We start from the raw sequence: 13,085 nt of genomic DNA on the forward strand, positions 1-13,085 counted from the left end.
CCAGTCTGCTGGCATATTAAGTGCAGCACTTTCACAGCATCATCTTTTAGGATTTGAAATAGCTCAACTGGAATTCCATCACCTCACCAGCTTTGTTTGTAGTGATGCTTCCTAAGACCCACTTGACATTGCATTCCAGGATGTCTGACTCTAGGTGAGTGATCACACCATCATGATTATCTGGGTCATGAAGATCTTTTTTGTACAGTTCTGTGTATTCTTGCCACCTCTTCTTAATATCTTCTGCTTCTGTTAGGTCCATACCATATCTATCCTTTATTGTGCCCATTATTACATGAAATGTTCCCTTGGCATCTCTAATTTTCTTGAAGAGATCTCTAATTTTTCCCATTCAATTTTTTCCTCTATTTTTTTGCATTGATCACCGAGGAAGGCTTTCTTATCTCTCCTTGCTATTCTTTGGAACTCTGCATTCAAATGGGTATAATTTTCCTTTTCTCCTTTACTTTTAGTTTCTCTTCTTTTCTCAGGTATTTGTAAGGCCTCCTCAGACAGCCATTTTTGCCTTTTTGCATTTCTTTTTCTTGGAGGTGGTCTTGATCACTCCACAGTGTCACGAACCTCCATCCGTAGTTCTTCAGACACTCTGTCTATCAGAGCTAATCCCTTGAGTCTGTTTGTCACTTCCGCTGTATAATCGTAAGGTAGAGAGGGAGAGAGCTGGTAGAGATATGGAAAGAATGTATGAGAGCTGAAACCACGTTTGATCCCAAGTTAAGTGCTACAGAACTGCTTAATTAACTAAAAAAATAGGAAGGATGAGATACTGAAGTGCACGGTGGAAGGTTTAAATGCCTGAAAGGTGCAAGAAAAATAAAAAAGGAAATCTACTTAATGAAATCTAAGACTGAACTGTAGCTGGTGTGTATCTGGCCAGTCTCAAAACTTTATGTTCAGAAAAACAAAAAAAAACCTTTATAACGGGTCCTGAGTCCAGCAGCATTTCACCACCTGAGTCCTGGGGAAGTCTCTTCTCCCTAAATATAAGGAGGGAGCTGTACAGATGGCCTCTGGGGGCCCGTTCAGCTGCCAGTCTGGAAAGTGACTCTCCTCAGTGGCAGAGATACGCCTCAGAGTCTTCAGGAACAAAGAAGTTAGCGCATGACCTGGGGGCAGGTTTCAGAACACAAAAATGTGTACTTTTAGCAATGAGGTGAATTGAAATACTGTGTGCTGTGGTTCATGAAAGTGATGGAATTGTGGTCCTAAAGGCAATTTAAGGGTGTATAGAAATGCTTATTCTGTGTTAAGAGAGAAAAGCAATTTGCATAATTTGATTTTTGTGTGTGTGTTTCAGAGGGCTGTTCCTTCATTAAATCATAAAGGCTCTCTTTCAGAGATAGAATTACATGCAGTCTTCAGTTTGGTTGTTTAAAAAGTTTCTATACAAAAATGAACAAATGTTGCTCCTGAAACAGGGAAAAAACTACAAAAATGTTAGTTATGTTCACTTTTTTTCCTAAGGGGTGGAGAGAGACCTCAGTTACAAAAATTTGGATTAATCCTACTTCTTAGGGACAGTCTCATCTACTACTTCCACTAGAGGGCACTCTTCTGAAATTTTAGGTTGCTGAAGATTTTGGAAAGGCGGTTTCAGGGTTTCATTTCAAACCTAGTTGGAGGACTCCAGCTTCTTTATTTGTTTGCTTACTTGTTTGCTTGTCTTTAAATACACTTTTTCTTTGGGAATAATTTTAGATTTACAGAAAAGTTACAAAGGTAGTGCAGAGCGTTCTTGTTTACCTTCACTCAGTTCCTCCTAAGATTAACACATTGCAGCACCATGCTGCATGTGTCAGAACTGAGAAATTAACATTATTCCGGTAGTACATCACTGTTACCTAAAGTACAGACTTTATTTGAATCACACCAGTTTTTCCATTAAAATGCTTATTCTGTTCCAGAATATAATCCAGTATGTCACACTGAATTTAGTAATTTTTTTAAAACAAACTACAAAACTCACTGTGGCAATTGCACATCACCAATTATACTTTACATGAACATGTGTATTTTCTAAAGAAAGAGGAAGGTTACCATTCTTTCTTTCACCTCTCGTTTTATTTCCATTATGTTTGCAGAAGTTATGTAACTTTTTCAATCCCTATGTTGTCATCAACATTTCCGTCCTTTGCACTGTATGAGGAACCATCATTTTTAGTAATTTCGTATCTTCTCCAATTAATCTTTTTTTTTTCAGTTTATGTTCCCTCCAGCAGGATGTCATTAAAAAATCAATGCTGTGGAATTACAACAACTTTGTTAGGTGTAATAATGGCATTGTGCTTAGGATTTTTTTAAAGTCCTTATCTATAAGATAATACTGAAGTATTTACAGATGACATTATTTACTTTAAAATACTTAAGCCAATGAAAGCTTGGGGGAGCTAGAACAAATGAAGGAGGGTGTGTCCATGGGTGTTATTGTTTTACTTTTGTGTATGATTGAAAATCTTATAATTAAAGAGTTGTTCAAAAGAAAAAGGCGTGGCACAGCTGAAGTCAGCGGTGACTCAAGTTTTTGAAGTACATTCTGTCCTCCTGCAAAAAACGGGAAGGGCTTCATGGGGGGAGGATGGGAAGGCGGGAGAAGAGGGAGGAACTGGGGAGAAGACTGTCAGGCTTCCTTTTGCCTCACCCACCCCATATTCTGCCCTCTCTCCTGCTGGGGCCACCACATCCTGCCCAGGGAGGGACAGGGAGCTTGTGTGGGGGCACAGACCAAGAACCCAGCTTTGGTGCCCCTTCTCTGCCGTCCTCAGAGTCAAGATGGGGTCTCTGCCCTTTGCCCCGGGCCTACCAGGTGCCCTGGGTGTGAGCTTGAGGCAGAGCTCTGCCAGCACAGCCTGGGGCACCTCGCTGCCTGCTCCGCCCCTTCCTCCACCTCTGGCCCAGAGTGGAACTCCACCCGCAACCCCCCACCCCCACGCACACATAGCTGAGCCCCATCTCTGGGCTAGCAGTTATCAGCAGACAAATAGAGGGGTTCAATAAAGTTTTTATAATCTTAATTCAGATAACACAGCTACACACACACACACACACACAAACACACATGTCCCGGGCACTGCAGGAGGTGCCAGAGGAATGAGAGCAGATGGCAAAGTTACCCTTTAAGAACCTGAATCAGATATATTTGAGGTTTGGGGTGGAACCAACTGTACAGTAAAGGCTGATTAAAAATGAATCTTGGGTGGTAGCAAATACCCTGGAGTTTCAAAGTGAAGATTTTATTTGCATCTCTTTTTCTTAGTTTTATGGTTTCGAGTTGACTCATCTCAGCCATGTGGTTAATAAATGGAATCTTCATTGTTATGTCTAATAATAATAAATCCTAATAATAGTAATTTAAAATCTGTATAGATGATAATCTTTTTCAAGCCCTTCATAATTATCACAATTATCCTAGTGACCATTTAACTAAATTGGAGCTGCTAGTAGCTGCTGCCTTCTTGCTTGCTGAAGTCAGCTGTTCCTTTGCCTCCAGCCCAATGGAGGGCCAGGCTTCTGGCTCAAGGAGCTGATGGGCTGGCGCTGACCTCTGCTCTGCTCCGTGATGGTGGCAAACTCTATTCAACACTTTTTTTCTTTATCTCTTTTTATTCTGCAGCAGAAGTATTGGGAAGCCCTAATCTCGGAGCAGGTATGGACAATTGTGCTCTCTCTTTACTCCAGAAGGGACTTCCTGTGGCTTGATTTCAGTTCCTGTTTTTGTGAGCCCCTCTTAGATGGCTGGGCCCCTGCCAAATTCCTCTAGGGGAAAAAAATCTGAAAATAAGAGGAGAGTCTGAAAGTTGAGGTTCTTTCCAGGCTCTTTCAGTTCAGAGTTCTTTCTGCTTTGTCCAAACCATCTAGTGGGGATTCAGAGAAGATGCATTACCCAAGGAAGAAATGTGCTTGGAACAAAAGTCCCTGAATGGGAGGAAGCCCAGCAGCTCCCTAGTGGCAATGGTGCTGGGAGTGACTGAGAGAGCATAGATCAACATTCCCCCGTGTTGTCACTTGGAGACCTTGGCCAGCTGGCTCCTGTCTCCCTGCCATCCTCAACTCCAAGTGACAAATGAGCACATGATTCATGACAGCCACCTGTGCCTGTCACCTCCCAGGATTTTTTTTGTTTTTATGATCAGAGAGTAGATTATCTTCTGCTGAAATTCTCTGCATGCCTGGATTCCAGCGATGTTTTTATTACTTAAAATGACATTTAAAAACACATTATTTGGGGAATTCAGAAGGAAGAGATTTAAAACATTTTTGAAGGTTTTAACCCAGTTTAAAGAGTGCCTCATCAGAGTTTCTGTTTCCTGGCAGCTGAACTGGTCAGGAGTAGCAAGGATAACTCTTAAGAAGACATTTTAGGAGCTGGAGCAGTGGTTCTGATACATCAGGGTGGCTAAGAATCACCCTAGGAGCTTGTTCAAATGCCAAGCCTTAGATCCCAAGCTACAGATGGGGTCAAGGGAGCCTTTTTGATAAGCACCCTGGGCCCTCCTGGTGAGGCTGGTCCAAAACCAGATCTAGCACTTGGGTCTCCACTTGAAAACAGAATTCACCCAGAAACACACTGTCCATTCTCAGAGAACGGACCAGGCCCCTGCTTCCACTGCTAGGCAACTGGGTCTTGGAGGCTGAGGGGCCAGGGAACTCTTTTACTTGGCATTTCTGATAATGTCTGGAAGGGATTTGCTTAGAGGTATACCCCCAAGTCTGCAACCACAGGTAGATGAGAAACCGGCACCAGAAGGGCCTGACACAGCCCCAGACATGGACGAGGGGCTGAGCTGCCCCAAGCAGATCAGCTCGGGCCCTCACCAGCAGGGTGACTGGGAGATGAGGTGGTCATTTTAACGCAATGCTATTTCTCATGACCAAGTAGTAGAATCAATTCAGTTATTATCAGTAAATCACGAATTAAATTGGACTCTTTCTGTTCAGAGCTACAATTTGTGTTTTATAACTGGCAGGCTGCAGGCATTGTCTGTCAAGTGACTCAGGGAGCCTTGAGGACCTTGTCCTGACCTTCTAAGGACTGGATTGTTTGATTCATGTTTGAGCAGCTGGAGGAGCATTTTTCTTGAGTGCACATCTACGCCTAGCTCTATTTTCTTGCCCAAATAGATTGTCTAGCCTGGGCTGACACATCCTACATGGCCTTTGCTTGTTGTTTCCTGGGTCTTTTGATACCTCAAATGCAGCCTTGTGACTCAGAATCACCAGTCATAGAAACTCAGAAATGAGAGCTCATGTTATCTAGTTCCTGATTCAGACTCCCAGTTCACACAAGGAGAAATTAAGACCCACAGAAGAGAATTGAGCCTGACCCCCACATACCTCTGTGGCTGGAATCAGTAAGGATTCCCTTGCTTTTGGCCCGCATACAGAGCTCTCTTATCCATCCTATTAGAACAATAGGAAGACTTTGGTACCGCATCATCAGTACCTGTGTGCTCACCTTTTTTTTTTTTTAACCTTTTACCCCTACTTCTGCAAATTTCGGTTTCCCATACTTGTCTGAGTCAGTGATGAAATGTTCACTGGCACTGACCACCACTCTGGATTAGGTTTTAAGTGTTTGTTTTTGATGAGTTAGCTGACCTCAAGTTCAGAAGAAGCACCATATGGGGGGCGGGGGGCAAGGGTAGACTAGTGCCCTACTCTTAAGGGGCTCTGTTATCTACCTGAGGACAAGGTAGACACTCAGGCAAGGGGCAGGACCTCCCATGATCAGCCGCAAACCAGCGATACAAGCAGTACAGAGAAGAGGGTAAGAGCTCAGTGGGTGTCGTGGTAGGCTTCTAGGAGGAGGAGAAACTTACCCAGGCCATAAAGAATAGGTTGAATTTTCCTGGTCTTTTCTGGGAATGAGTCTCGCATAGAGATAGAAATTCTCTGGATAAAGGGAACATGCCTCAGGCTCACTGGAGAAGGACTTGGTGAAGACAGGGGGAACAGAGAACGGGAGGGGAAGTAGGACTATCTATTCAGGGTAGCTGTCCATTAATTTCTTGATTTAGAGTTACACTTGCCCTGTTAGGTCCTCGAATCACAGGCCTGGTTAACCTGTCCTTATCTGTTTGTTCTTGTCTGTGCCTGGGCCTTGAGAACCAGGACTGGAGCTGTTGTTGGGGGAACTGTAAGAGATAGGACGGGTCTCGTCCACCAAGGTACCTCTTGTGTCTTCTTTCCACAGTGGGATCCTGAAGATGTAAACCTTGGAGGGAACAAAGACAGCATGGAGACACTCAGATCACAGGCACACAGGTGGTCTGTGAAGCCAGTGGACTTGCCCTCTGATGAGTAACACTTTCTGGAGCCAACTCAGCAGCTCATAGCCCAAGGTCAAGCATTTGTCAGGAACTGACCAGGGATCAACCTGCAGGGACAGCCTTGGTAGGAATTAAGCTTCTGCCGAGGCTGCCCATGAAAGTGAGGAACCAGAAGCTGTCATGGAGCTTGGCTGGTCTGCACCACAGCTCAGAATGGAGCTAAGACTTTGGGCCCAGTGGACAGACTTGAACATGCCCAAAGTTTGTTCTAAAGATCTGCAGTTTGTCACAAACCACTTGTGCTTTGACATATAATCTAAAGGACTTTGGGCCCTCTTTTCCTTTTCCCTTTGGAGTCAACCATACTCTGAATATCTGCTGTGAATGAGTTCATCTAACAAGCAGCTAATATGTTTGGATCTCAACAAAGCCCCATTATGCAAGACCTGGCTAAGCCTAGCGAGCGGTGGGCCCACATTCTGGGTGTCTAGGACACAATGACAAGTTCTGATGGGACCTGGCTACTGCCTTCCAGTAACCCAGTAGAGTTTTCTGCTGAAAGTTGAGAGAGGACTGTTTTGATCAGCCAAGTGTTTACAAGATCACTGGTATTGCAAAGGCAAGCAAAGCAAATTGCTCTAGGTACGAGGACTTGCTCCAGTCTGGCAAAGTGTGTGCTGGAGCAAGGTCTGCAGGTGAAGGGGACTGTCTGCTTTAGAAGGTAGCTGAAAGCACGCAAAGGATAGAGGCATGGCTGGAGGTGTTAAATTCAAGCACCGAGATCCCCTTGCAGGTTTATTTTGGAGCTAAGGTGGGAGGAACACTAGAATGAATAAATCCTGACTGAGAGAACTACAGTATTTCACCATGGAGCTCAGGGATACATCGGAATCCCAGCACAGCCTCCAAAGTCAGCCACGAGGGGATCTGGGAGAAATGCCAAGAAACACAGCTCTGCTCTTGGCTGGCCCCTGGCAGCCTGTGTGATTCAGCTGCAGCTGCCCAGCTGCTCCTAAAGGGTAGTGCAAGTCCCACCAGCATGAAAGAGAGGGTGCCTCTGGGAAGCAGTTCGGTTCCACAGGTCTCTGCATAGATTCTAATCAATTCCCTATGTGACCTGTGAACTAGAAGTGAACCTAAAGCCACCCTATTTATCCAGTTGCTTTGGACCCTGGTTGTCTTATAACGGAGTTTGCTAAAGTTGGTTTTACTTTGTGATCTTAATCACTGAAGCTGTACTTTGATGGAAGATGAAACTTTGAGTTGGGGGCCGAGGTGGGGGGTTAGAACATTCCAGAAGATGAAACCACACAGAGAATTGGAAGCAGAGAAGGGGAGAATCTAGCCAAGGAAAGAAGACTCTGATGTACCCAGAATGGAAGTAGAGAGAGGGTGAAGAGGCTGGAGAGGAACTGGGAGTTGGTACTTAATTCTATAGCTGACTGGTAGCTACTGGAAGGTAGAATAGGAAGCTGACTGGCATGCCTCAGATCAACCACAGCTGATTGGTCAGTTTTACATCCCTACAGCCACAACTTTTCAGGAAGCAGAAATGTACAGTCATGGATAGAGTACCAACTTGGGGAGTGTATTTAATCTGATTGGTGACAGCAGGGAAGAAAAAGGTTTATCTTTGGAAAGGTAAAAGGCATGGGAATAGGATGACATCCTTGGAGTTTGCCCTCCCTCCAAGGGGAGACTGGCTTGGACCCAGAAATTGGTTGGATCCTGATTGGAATGTCCATTCATTCAACAACATCAAGTGATCTTGCTGGCTTTGACCAGCACAAATTGCTTCAGCTGTAGATGTTGACCATCTCTTTAGATCCCATTGTCCCAGCCTCTTTCTTCACAAACCATTTCTTATTATCATTGTCCGAGCTTGTCTCAAAACAGACTCCCAAGTCTCTTCAACCAGAATGAACCTTTAAACTGAGAATTTTGGAAGCAAAGCTTGGCCTCATTGTTTAATGAGAACCTGCCTGTTATTCGAATCTCTGTAACTCTGGAGCCTTTGTGAAGAAGTGCCAGCCAAAATGCCTTCCTCCTAGTAAGAGGATTCTTGCCCTGGGCCTCTGTTGCAATTCCATCCCTAACTGTCAGTCAGACCAGGATGATAATGGGAGTTAATTGCCCTGAAGAGTTACACATAGCAGTGCAAGGAGGCTGCCTACACTAGGGAGAAGCTGGGAGCCAATTGTGTGACGCTCCTCTCCTGCCCATTCACCTGAACATAGGAGATGGTGTAACAGCAGTTGTGCTGCCTATTAGCTGCATGGCTTGGAGCTGGTTACTTAAACTTGGTGAACTCTTGGGGTAGGCTAATAGCTATCTAGAAAGCATGTTGTGAAGAGTAAGTAATATATATGGAATGCATAACACTACTAACACTAGGTGACTCAAAGTAGACATTGAAGAAGGATTAGTGTCCTTCCTCCCTATAATTCCTGGCCACATATGTCCGGAAAGCCAGCTGGTAACCAAAGAATCACACCGTCAGATGGAAGAAACTTCAGAGGCGTGAAGAGCCTGACAACAACTCCAATAAGTGATTAAGTGGTGGTTATCCAGCCCCTGCTTAAGCTACTAAAAAAAAAAAAAAAAAAATTCACCCATTTTAACCTCCCAAAGAAAGAAATCTGTGATTTAGGGAGAACTGTATCAGTAAAATTTTCTTAAAATCTGTTTAGACCCTGAAGAACCAATCCCTTTATCTCCCCCAGTACTTCAGTATGATGAAGAGATGTTTGAACAAACACCTGATGCCACACTCACATGTTATTGTTACAATGGGGTATGAGCTCCCCCAGAGCCAGGAGAGGCAAGAAGCATGGCTGGGCTCCAGTTCTTAGGTCTGCTTCAGTGAGATCCTTGTCAAGTCATTTCCCTTTCTGGTTACAGTCTCCTCGTCTGTAAAATGAAAGGGCAAATCTCTGTGCCTCTTTCCCTTTTATGAACATGCCAGTGATTCTTTCCTACAGAAGACTATCACGTTCATAAACTCTCAAGAAAGAGGCACTATCAAGAGAGATTTTAGATACACTTTAAAAATAGGTTTCATTATATAATGTGCACTTCTCTCTGTTTGGATTTTACTATCCATTTAAGATAAAATCCCCCTTATGAAGAGTCCAAGTTTTGCTGTAATACGAGATCAGAGCATATGACATTAAAAATGTCTGCAGTTTTCTTCCAATACTGAAAAGTCTTAAGTATGAGATATGAATAATATTTTCCACAGTGACAGAAAAAGAACTCTGTATCAATCATTAAGAAAAAGAAAAGCTTTTCTTATGTGATTGCAGCAGGGCTAAGTCCCTATCCTGGGTCAGGGGCGCTCGCCCCCTTCTCACCCTCCACACTGCCTTAGTGGGGCAGCAAGTGGCGTCCACAAGTTGTGACGGAGAGGGAGGCCCCTAGGGGCACCATGAGAAGTGAATCCCAGCTGCTACTTGCTACCTTTCCCTCTGGGATTCTGCCAAACCGCGGCAGCCTGCGATTCATTCAAACCACCGCCCGTCGACTTCCGGGAAGAGAGGGCCTGTGCGGTTCGGCGCGTGCGCACTGTGCAGCCACGCCTCACGCGAGTCGCGAATCCTGCACGTGCCGGCCCCTCAGTCCCCGCTGCGTGCGCTTTCCTACCTCAGCGCCACCGCGCCCGGGCCTCGGGGGAGCTGCAGAGGACGGCTCTTGGGATGCATTTCACACTGCTTGTTTTGTAACGGGATAATCACGAGATTACCCTTCTCAAAGTATTTGAGATCGTTCAGCATCCTTTAGGGTGTACTGCAGAGCAGATTCTTTTTAAATATATTTAAAATACGTTTTAAGTCTTTTTTTTTTTTTTTAATAGCGCAGGTACACGGTTTTAAAAAAGAGAATCAGATTGTAACAAAAAGCTTGTAAAGGAAAACATCAGTGCCCTGCTCCTCCCCTCTGCCCACAGTGGTCCACCCACCCACTCTTTTTTTTTTTTTAGGACTGCTTTGTTTGTTCTAGCAGTTTTCTCCTTTAGGTTTGATTTCAAACGTGCTTTCCAGCCGTAAGTTTCCAAGATTACACTGTTTTTGTTTTGTTTTTCTTGGCTAGATTCTCTCCAACTTCCAGTAAGTACAAGCTAATGAGACACCACGGTGTGTTGAGAACTGTTTGTCAAAACTGTCTTTACATCCTGCTTGTTTTTGTGGAATCCTTCGTGCCAGGGCCCTTTCCTCTTGCTGTTTTTCCTGATCTAGCTTCCAGCTTCTAAGTCCTGCCCACAACAGGTCGTATCTGCTCTCAGAGCAGCCTAGCTAGGCCTGTCTCTGCTCTGGACTTGACCTTGACCATCCTTTTATCTCTGCTGCAGGTGTCCTAGTACTTGGAGCATCACCAGTGCAAGTCTCAGAGATTTTCTAAACCCACAACCGGAAAAAGGGCTCTCCTACACTGCAGCTGCCACTGTCTTACCCAAGGACAGCCTGACCATGTGTGAGAAGAGCTATGCCATAGGCCTTTCTTTCTGACCAGCAAGTGCACTATGGAATATGTATGTCCTAAAGCTCTGGTGTGTGTGGTATCTGTTCAAATAATAGGCTCTTAGGCTCCACCCTAGTGATGTCCTAGATCTGCAGGGCCTGGGAATCTTTGGGGGCTTGTTTTTTGTTCATTTGTTTTTGTTTGTTTGTTTGTTTGTTTGTTTGTTTGCAGCAGTGAGGTATGCAGGATCTTAGTTCTACCAGACATGGAGCCCCCTGCATGGAAGTGCAGAGTCTTAACCACTGGACCACCAGGGAAGTCCCAGGGTCTGGGAATCTTTAACAAGCTCTTCAAGTGATCCTTTGAGAACATTGCCCTAAGGAAATTACTTTTAAAGCCTTTCTATTTGTGTGAGATGTTTTCATAAATGTATTTAGAACAGGTGCAAAAGTGATAAAGCCTCAAAACCCCACTTGTTTGGAAAGATTAAACATTATACTTTCATGAACAAATGCTATTTGGGTATTAGACCTAGAAGACCACAGAGGAACAGATCTGAATTACTGAAGAAAGTTATGAATACCTATATGCTCCCCCAGATAACATTCATGTAAACATTAGAACAGGGGAAGCTTATAAGTAACTATGTATTGTGCACGTATTTTCATTTTGCTCTCTGTGTGGATGTAGAAATTATATTTTCATTATACTTTTCAGTATTTTATACCTTTTTCATAATGAGCATTTTTTGGGGGGTTAAAACAAAGTGATCCGTCATAATAATATTTGACAGGCAAGGACCTCAATAATTGCTAAGAATTCGTGAGAAGATATTCACAGGGTCACAAAGTACCTCTTGTGTGTGAAAATTCAGTTAAAAATCAACCTAAGAAGAAAAAAAGGGAATTTTATTTGAACCAAACTGAAGATTATAACCCAGGAAACAGATTCTCAGAAAGCTCTGAGAGCTATTCTGTTAGAAGTCATTCTTAAGACAAAGGACAATAAATACATCAAAATGACATACTAATGTTTTACATAAAGTTCACCAAGGTTATGTAGTCCAGGTAAACGTGTGCAAAGTGGACTTAAAGTCAGCACGACCCACTACAGAATTGGGAAAAAGTGCTACTCTGCAAGGAATTTACATGACTAGTGTTGGAAACAAGGGTAAAAGTGAACTTTACAGTTAAGAGGCACTCCTATCACTGAGAACTTCTGGTGTATGTGTATTGCAGATACTCACTGCACATTAAGGAGAGGGAGGAGTTGCAACTGGATGCAGAGAGAGGATTTTATGTTTAAGTTTTCTTGTCCTGTCTTAAAAGATAGATTTTATTTCATCACACCCTGCTAATTACTTTATTAATTACAAATGGAAATAGATTCCTGTACAATGATGTAATCTGCATATTACTGTGGGGGTGATGTGAGGATATCACCTTAACCAGGATATGAAGTTCACATTACCAAGATCGAGGACATTGGAGCGTGTGCTGCATATTAGCTAACATTATCATTTCATTTTCTTGGGAGTGATAATAGTATTATGGTTGTGTAGGAGAACCCCCTATTCTTCAGATAGACATGCCAGCTATTTAGGAGAGAAGCATCATAATTTGGCCACTTTGAAATGGTCAGACAAGAAGAAGTATGGACAACAAGAAGAAATTCTTCAACTATATATGAAAGCTAAAACAAACGTGATGAAATGGGGTCAACTGATGAATCCAGGTGAATAGTATAAGCATGTGCATCATATCATTCTTGCAACTTTTCTGTAGGTTGGAAGTTTTTCAGAGTAAAATTTGAGGGCGGAAGTGCAGGAGTGAAGACTCTCACAGTCAGCTTCACCAAGAGGTGGCTCTCCATCACCCTTGCCTGTAGAGGACCCTGACATTCTAGGGCTTTGTGAAGGAAACTGCCGGATTACTAGGGACTGCTGTTCAAGCAGCTTCCCTGTGCAGCTGGCTTCTGAGCTAGCTGATTGTGGGATGATATCAGGCCATAAAGGGGGAACAGATTCCAGTTTATCTGGTACTGAGGGAAAAATAGGCCCTGTATCTTAGACAGCCCTGATAAGGCACCTCCATGGATATGAGTAATTGTCAGACCCAGGGGATGAACCAGGGCTGAGAAAGCTGAACAATGGAAAGTCGGGAGCACGGTGACAAGGAAATTCTTCCCCTGAATTGCCTTTTCCTATTGAGATAAGATAGTATGCAATAAAGCGCCAGACTCAGAAGTGCTGCCACCAGTCCCAGTGGGAGTGGCTGGCACTGAGCCTGAGCGGCAGCACGTGTGAGCCTGGTGCTTTCAGCACCTGGGTGGTCCCTCAAG

The 13,085-nt window shown here is 43.9% G+C and overlaps 1 protein-coding gene across 4 annotated transcripts in view; it reads left to right on the top strand.

Annotated features, from left to right (window-relative positions):
- The window catches only part of TMEM44 (transmembrane protein 44), a 46,373-nt gene extending 35,601 nt beyond the window's left edge, over positions 1-10,772 (top strand). For 2 of the 4 annotated variants that reach the window (XM_052639237.1, XM_052639258.1), the window contains 2 exons: positions 3,632-3,664; positions 6,212-7,331. In XM_052639237.1, coding sequence (XP_052495197.1) covers positions 3,632-3,664; positions 6,212-6,322 — 144 coding nt within the window. In that variant the 3' untranslated portion in view covers positions 6,323-7,331. Of the gene's footprint in view, positions 1-3,631; positions 3,665-6,211; positions 7,332-10,635 lie in introns of those variants that run through there. The other 2 variants (XM_052639250.1, XM_052639244.1) reach the window with 2 other exon arrangements.
- Positions 10,773-13,085: the final 2,313 nt, after the last annotated feature.

This window comes from Budorcas taxicolor, chromosome 1 (assembly GCF_023091745.1).
Source record: "Budorcas taxicolor isolate Tak-1 chromosome 1, Takin1.1, whole genome shotgun sequence".
Taxonomy (NCBI): Eukaryota; Metazoa; Chordata; class Mammalia; order Artiodactyla; family Bovidae; genus Budorcas; species Budorcas taxicolor.